General features: G+C 48.0%; 1 protein-coding gene across 2 annotated transcripts in view; it reads left to right on the top strand.

Moving 5' to 3' along the window:
* The window catches only part of NBAS (NBAS subunit of NRZ tethering complex), a 342,685-nt gene extending 337,110 nt beyond the window's left edge, over nt 1-5,575 (top strand). For both annotated transcript variants that reach the window (XM_081254071.1, XM_081254070.1), the window contains one exon: nt 5,146-5,575. In XM_081254071.1, coding sequence (XP_081110197.1) covers nt 5,146-5,421 — 276 coding nt within the window. In that variant the 3' untranslated portion in view covers nt 5,422-5,575. The remainder of the gene's footprint in view (nt 1-5,145) is intronic.
* The last annotated feature ends 2,833 nt before the right edge of the window (nt 5,576-8,408 follow it).

The raw sequence follows: 8,408 nt of genomic DNA on the forward strand, positions 1-8,408 counted from the left end.
AGCACCGCCGTGAGCTGGACGGTCCACGTCGCTGTGTGACTGCACTCCTCTCACATCCTCAGCCCAAAATTGTTTCAGATGCTTTGCCCCATTTATTAGTCTGCTCAGGCTGCCATAACGAAGTACCGCAGACTGGGCAGCTTACACACTAGAAATTTGTTTTCTTGCAGTCCTGGAGGCCCAGAGTCCAAGATCAAGGTGTCAGTGGGATTGATTCCTTCTGAGGCCTCTCTCCTTGACTTGGAGATGGTTGCTTTCCCCCTGTGTCCGCATGTGGTTGCCTCTGGGTTTATGTGTGTGTCATCTTCTCTTCTTTTTTTTTTTTTTTTTTTAAATTATTTATTTATTTTTGGCTGTGTTGGGTCTTCGTTTCTGTGTGAGGGCTTTCTCTAGTTGTGGCAAGCGGGGGCCACTCTTCATCGCGGTGCACGGGCCTCTCACTATCGCGGCCTCTGTTGTTGCGGAGCACAGGCTCCAGACGCGCAGGCTCAGTAGTTGTGGCTCACGGGCCTAGCCGCTCCGCGGCATGTGGGATCTTCCCAGACCAGGGCTCGAACCTGTGTCCCCTGCATCGGCAGGCAGATTCTCAACCACTGTGCCACCAGGGAAGCCCTTCTCTTCTTATAAAGACACCAATGAGGGCTTCCCTGGTGGCGCAGTGGTTGAGAGTCCGCCTGCCGATGCAGGGGACGCGGGTTCGTGCCCTGGTCCAGGAAGATCCCACATGCCGCGGAGCGGCTGGGCCCGTGAGCCATGGCCGCTGAGCCTGCGCGTCCGGAGCCTGTGCTCCGCAATGGGAGAGGCCACAACAGTGAGAGGCCCGCGTACCACAAAAAAAAACAAACAAAAAAAACCCCATGAAACTGGATTAGGATTCACCCAAATGACTCATCAAGCCTTACTTTTACCTCTTTAAAGGCCCTGTCTCCAAATACAGTCACTTTCTTGTGTACTGGGGGGTAAGACTTCAACATATGAATTTGGGGGGATACATATCATCCCATAAGACCCCAGTTATACCTCTCCTAATAATTTATTTTAAGGAGATAATTCAAATAAAGAAAAGATGTGTGTAAAAACCATTCACTTGTAGTGTTTCAGTAATATCAAATGATTATAAACAGCTATTTACAGCAGGGGAAGTTAAATAACTTGTTCAATAGACTACTTCGCAGCCATTAAACTTTTTAGGAATGAAAACTGTGTGAAAATAATTTTTTAAAATTCTCAACATATGAGAAAAGTAGGTACAAATGTCACAGGATTGATTGTGAAAATACATTTGCATGTGGATAATTACTAGAGAGAAAAGGATAAGGTAATTTCCTTGTGGTGATCCTGACACAGAAGACTTCCTTCTTTTTTAAAACTATTTCCATGTTTTTCTTTTTATTTCAAAAAGAAAAATCAAGTAGGTTAGAATGAGTAATTCTAACTGGTAAGACAGTTGTAGGCTTCTGTGGTAGGTAGTACCAGATGATTAGTGGCTTAAGTTAGGATTTTAGTCAAAAACAAGAAAAACAAAGACAAGCTGAGGCTTGACAAATTAAGGTAGCAGCTCCACGCTGTCGGGATGATGCCAGGAACCCTGCTGTGCTGAGGAGGAGGACTCAGGCTGGCCTTGGTGCCCCTGAGGCAGGCGGCTTGGTGTGTGTGGAGGAGCAGTTCCGGCTGCCTGTGACCTCGGGCAATCCTGGGCAATCCTCTCCTTCTCTGACCCTCACTCAGGCTCCTCTTCGTTAAAATGCAGCTGTGGAACTGGGTCCTCAGAAAGGCCTTCTCTTACTTTTTGTATTCTTTCATTCTCTGTTTTGTCTCAAATATGTACAGAATAAATTATGCAGTGTTTTCCTTGCACGTGACAATTATAAAGTATACTCTGGCCATTCTGTACATCTTGCAAAGAGCCAGAATCAGGTAGAAGGCCAGAGAAAGGAAACAAAGTCAGCCCTTCATTTTCCCAGCATTTGATTATGAGGAACTAAACCAGAATTTACCCCACGCCCTCCCCTGGCCACGGCCCAGGCTCAGTGGAGGTCCACAGTCTCTGCCTCCGCCTCTTTCTAGGGAACCTCTGAGCAGGCCAGGACCACAGGGGAAACGTCAGAGTTCACTTCCGTGACTTGAGCCTTAGGCTTCCTCAGCCGGAATCGCAGACGGAGAGCTTTTAGAGGGTGGACACCAACCCTGCAGTTATCCGAAAGGCACATCCAGCGGGAAACCAATTTTCAGGATGTCATTGCGCTGGAGAGAAGCAAACAAAAGAGGGGATCGGGGTGGGGGGCAGCATTGACAGAACCCCTGTCGCTTCCTCGAGCTGGAAAAATCCATCATGCCCTTCCTGAGAGCCTTTCAGGCCCCCAGAGGGAGGGGTCGTGAGTCAACAGAAAGAATCATAAAGGTGTCCTAGCCTTGAAGACTTATTCAGGGCAGCAAAGAAAGTACCACCCTGCAGTGTTTGGAGGCTGAGACTTTTATCCACGTATTTTATCAAACATTTGCCTGTAGCATCCTGACACACACTCTGTTCTCTCCTGTAGGGTTAGGTGGAAGGGTTCTTTATTTTTAACAGTGAACCAAACTAGCAGCACGCACAGTAACTCAGCTGCCACTCGTGCGCGTGTGTGTGCGCGTGGGCTCACACGCGTGTGTGTCGAGGCTGCGGTGGGCCGTGAAAGGACGCGAGCTTTGGAGTGACTCATTCTTCACGCGTTCATTCCACAGATCTTGCTGAGCTCCTCCCATGAGGCCCACGCTCTTCTGGGCCTGGGGCTGCAGGGTGAACAGAGGCCACACCACCTCTGCCCTGGAGGGGCTCATAGTCTGGGTCAGGGGGGAACAAACAGTAAACGCACGGACTAGTCAGAGCTGAGGGCTCCTGGGCAGCTCACCGTGTAGCAGCCTTACAATGCTCGACACATGGCTCTGAGCTCACTGAGCCTCGGTTTATGCGTCCGTCAACTGAGATCAGAACTGTCTTAAAGGGACGTTTTAAGGCTTACAGAGAAGGTGCGTCAGTGGCACATGAGGGCCTCTCAGGAAGTGGCAGGCATCGTGATGGGGTTCGGGTCCTGGTTCCCTACTCTGGAGCAAAAGAGAAAAAGGAGGGAAAGAAGACATGTAGAACCTTCGTAAGCAGCCCCCCCGGTGGGGAGGATGGAAAGCTCTTCTGCCACTTTCAGCAGCAGAAAAACTGGTCTTGTACCAGTTGCTTTTGTCACCACCTCTAAAAACGAAAACAAACAAAAAGTGGGAAATTGAATTCAACCTCATTGTCTTCCTGAGTCAGAGGTGGAGGAGCGGAATGTAACTGTTGATGGAATGAGAGGCTGAAGAAAAGCCGCCTAGAGTTTGCAAGACTCTTCAGTTCTGAGTCTAGAATCTTGTTCAACCGCGTATGTCTGCACTTTACAAAAATGTGACAGTTTTCAGTGCGGTAGGTTCATTCAGCCATTTAACGAGTGCAAATTAAACTGGATGCTGAAATGAAAGGGCTGCAGCCCCCCGTGCCCTCAAGAAACTCCCAGGGTGGTAGGAAGGCAGCCAGACCAAGCACCATAATACAGCCCGGAGAGGCATGTGTACGGCGTCCTGGAGTGTGGGGCGAGGGGGGGTCAGCTTGGCCAGGAGATCTAGGGGAAATGTCACCAAGAAGACGGCACTGGAGCTGACATCTTTGTGGGGTTTTGAAGGATCACTGGTTGGTAGGAAAGATAGGCGCCGTCTGGTAGTGGGCAGTAACTTTTTTTTTTTTTTTTTTTTTTTTTTTTGCTGTACACGGGCCTCTCACTGTTGCGGCCTCTCCCGTTGCGGAGCACAGGCTCCGGACGCGCAGGCTCAACGGCCATGGCTCACGGGCCCAGCCGCTCCGTGGCATGTGGGATCTTCCTGGACCGGGGCACGAACCTGTATCCCCTGCATCGGCAGGCGGACTCTCAACCACCGCACCACCAGGGAAGCCCAGGGCAGTAACTTTTATTCTCAGAACTTCTTTTGTTTTAATCCTCGCAGCCAGTCGACACCCTTGACCTTCTTGTCTCCAGTAGCCTTTCCTCCTTGTCACTGAACACTCGCGCCGTGTACAGTTGCGTAGTAGAGTTGGTCCAAACATGAGATAATTGGCTTTGAAATGCCACATTATTTCTGTGGTTACTACACCCAAAACTATTAAAAAGTGCACAGTGACATGAAGAAGAAGCTGTCTTGAAGCTGTTTTATGACACCCCAGTGTAAATGAGAAGCTCTGAATTTTGGTCGGTGATTCGTGTTGACTTGATGCCTTATGAAAATATGGACAATAATAAAACAGAAAAATATAAGCTAAGTGTCAAAGCCATGGAAAACCGTGCATAGGCCAAGAAGATAAGACCAGGGAGAAAGTACAGAAAATACGCAACTGAAAGAGCACAGAAAACTTGTTTTAAAAAGGTGAGTTTGGTGCTGAGCTTTCTAGAGGCTTAAGCAAGAACAACTTTTAAACACCTCCTGTCGGTTATCCTACTTACAGCAGTGGGGTTGATGGATGTACTTTCTCAGTGGAGTAGAAAAAGGGTTTTCTTGTTCCGAAAAGAATTTTTTTCACAGGGATCTACATAAAGGAGAGGTTTGAGGTTAAAGAATATGGACCATGGTGAAACACAAATGAAATGGTAAATGTGGTTGTTAACAAGCTCGAGCTTTGAAGTCATGACTGACCTAAATTCAGATTCTGGCTCCATAGTTTACCGACCACGATGTTAAGTGAAATTCTTACCCATCAGTTTCCTAATCTGTGAAGTCAGGAGGTTAAAGTGCTGGCTTCACAGGGTGGACCGAGAGGACTCAGGGAAGGAGGACATGTCTGGCATTTAGCACAACTTCTGACACTCGATGTGGGAGCCGCCACTGTGATTCCAGGGGGTCTTGGTACATGGCCGTGTCTTCCATGAAAAGGAGACTGGGTCTGTCATCCCATGTGTGTGACGCCAGAGACACTCATGCCCTGTGTGTGCTTCTCGGAACAGGCGCTGTTAGCCAGGGTCAAGGGGTTTCTGATGACAAAGGCAAAAGGGCAGCACCCAGCACGGCAGCGGGGATGTGTCTGTGTCTGCGGGTGGGGAGGCAGCAACGCCCGCCCCTCACACCTGCCTGTCTTACCTCTTGCAGGTGAATGATTCAAACTGCGACCGAGAACTTCTCTCCCTGCTCCTGGACGCCAAGCTCTTGGTGAAGTGCGTCTCCACTCCCTTCTACCCACGTCTCGTCGAGCACCTCTTGGCCGGCCCCCAGCAAGGGCGCTGGGATGCAGAGGATCTGGCCAGACACCTGCGGGCAGCCGGCCACGAGGCCGAAGCCGGGTCACTCCTCCTGGCCGCGCGGGGCACCCATCGGGCCCTGAGGACCTTCAGCACAGCCCTGGGTGCGGCGCAGCACTGGGTATGAGCATGCCCGCCTGTGGCCACCGCCGTCACCAGTCTCAGCTTCCTGGGGGAAGAGCCTCCAGAGCCCAGCGCTGTTTCCAGAGGCAACATGTGTACCTGTCGGTTGTTCTCAGTGGTTTCAGCGAATTGCAAATAAAGCTGTATATAAACGATGAGCAAGCTGCCATTTTTTTTTTTTTTTTACTTTGTTTCCTTTCTTATAGCGACTGGTTAACATACTTTCCTACTAAGAGAGACTGGACTCTTCTTATTTATTTATTTATTTATTTATTTATTTATTTATTTATTTATTTAACTGTCTCTTCTGATAGAATACAATTAATACAGTGTCTAAAACTGCAGTTCAGGCCATTGGCTGTGGTGGTGGTGGAAGGGGAGAGCGTGTGGAATGGCCAGTGGCTGGAGCACGTCCTGGTCGGAGGAAGGATGGACCTGGAGTCACGTCTCAGGTTAGTTATGCGACTTTGGGCAAAGTACTCCCTCTCAGAGCCTTAGTCTGTCCTGTAGAAAATGAGAGTTGTGTTATTTATCTCACAGGTTGTTGTGTGTCATGTGAGGCTCTGTCAGATACTTAGCAGGGGCCCAGGAAATGTTACCTCTTCCCCCACTTCACTCATGTAGATGAATTGTGATTTGAAGGCCACAAGTAGATGATCAATACCAGCACACGAGGGCTGCCTATTGATTAGGGGCCTTCAAACCTATCAACATCTCTGTAGAAGGCTGACAGGTTTGCATGTCTGTAGAACCTCTGTAACCGGGGGGTGGGCTGACAGAGCCAGCCAGGATTGGCTGTCGGGGGGTCACTGACTAACACACAGCCAATCATAACAGGGGTGTGGATAGCAACACCCTTGGGAAAACCAACACAGAAAGGGAATTCCCTGCGCAGGACCGTAAGGACCTCAATGCACAACTCGCGGGCACTTGCTTCCACTGCAGAAGTGTGTGCTTGAAGGTAAAGGTTCTTGGCTGGAAGTCCTGGGCTTAGCTCTCATGAAAGCCTCACACCAGGTTCAACCCACAGCAACTACCCCTAGGCAGCAGTTGGCAGGGAGCAAACTCCGTGACTAAAGGACCATCGGAGGATCCGTCTGATGCACACGGGTCTTTACCATGACCCCAAAGAAATATTTGGAGAGAGAGAGAGAGAGAAGGTGGCCGTGTATTCATAAGAATGTTTAGTCTAGATAGATGTCATCTAGGACAATCCTTTACTACAATGAATAATTTTTAATTAGTTTAAGTAATGTGGAAAGGCTGCCTCTGGTCAATTTCCATATTGCTCTGTCAGAGCCATTGGGCTGAGTGTTATGTGGCTCACTGAGCGTTGTTGACGTGTGGCATATTGGGACAGCCTAGTCTCCACCTTTCCTCCCCACACTCCACCAATGCCACACAGATACCTGGTTGGGTCCACCCTCTCTGTAAGAGTAAGTTCGCTTCACCTCACTTCACCTGTCATCATCACCATCATCATCACCATCATCATCATCACCATCATCACTATCACCATCATCATCATCACCATCATCATCACCATCATCACATCATCATCATCATCACCATCATCATCACCATCACCATCATCATCGCCATCATCATCACCATCATCACATCATCATCATCATCACCGTCACCATCATCATCATCCCCATCATCACCACCATCATCATCATCGCCATCATCATCATCATCACCATCACCATCATCATCACCATCATCACCACCATCATCACCATCATCATCACATCACCATCACCATATCACTATCATCATCATCATTAACATCATCATCATCATCATCACCATCATCATCATCATCATCACCATCATCATCACTCACCATCACTATCATCACCATGATCATTACCATGAGCACCATCATCATCATCACCATCATCATCACCATCATCACATCATCATCATCACCATCACCATCATCACCATGATCATCACCATGATCATCATCATCATCACCATCATCACATCACCATCACCATCATCACCGTCACCATGATCATCACCATGATCATCATCATCACCATCACCGTCATCATCATCATCATCACCGTCGTCATCATCATCACCATCAGCATCACCATCATCATCATCATCACCATCATCATCATCACTATCACCATCATTAACATCATCACCGTCATCATCATCATCACTATCATCATCATCATCATTAACATCATCATCACCGTCATCATCATCATCATCACTATCATCATCATTAACATCATCATCACCGTCATCACCATCATCATCACCATCATCATCATCACTGTCATCATCATTAACATCATCATCACCATCATCATTACTGTCATCATCACCATCATCATCATCATCATCTTCACCATCTCTGTCATCACTGGCTTCATTTCATTTCTGCTCCTATGGGTGTAGCTAGAGTCTTCTGACAGGAAAAAGTTTCTGTCATCTTTAGAGGAAGACTTACTGGCATAAAAGCTCACTCCGCTGACTTCTGACCAGTTGTCTATTCCAGGATTGAGTTCCTTGCCTGAACGAACCTTCAGCAGCACCTGGAATCTGGGAATGGCTTGTACAAGCTTCTGAAATACTTCTGAGGAAAAGGCTCAGCGTAATTCTCCCAAATCAGATAATAACATCTGTCCAGACTGACCCCTGAGGTCACAAAGGTCTTCCTAGAACTGTGGTGCTACCAGCTGTACAGATGGCATTAATCCAGCCAGGAAGCATGCCTACTGGCAACTTTGGTTTTCTCTAACCTTACAGCTGACTTCCATCATTTCAACTGATTGTAAACAAAGTAAGCAGTATTCTGAGATAACATAGTCCATTTCAGTGGAATGTTTTTCTTCTAATTGCAGAATTAGAGGCCTTAGACATCAGTATTGCATCCCAACTATATAAATCTATGATTGAGGCCCAGAGGGCACCAGGCCAGCGGTGAGTGTGGGTCTCCACATCCAAGCCACACACCCCGAAATGCTT

The sequence above is a fragment of the Mesoplodon bidens genome, assembly GCF_964165515.1.
Source record: "Mesoplodon bidens genome assembly, chromosome: 14".
Lineage (NCBI taxonomy): Eukaryota > Metazoa > Chordata > Mammalia > Artiodactyla > Ziphiidae > Mesoplodon > Mesoplodon bidens.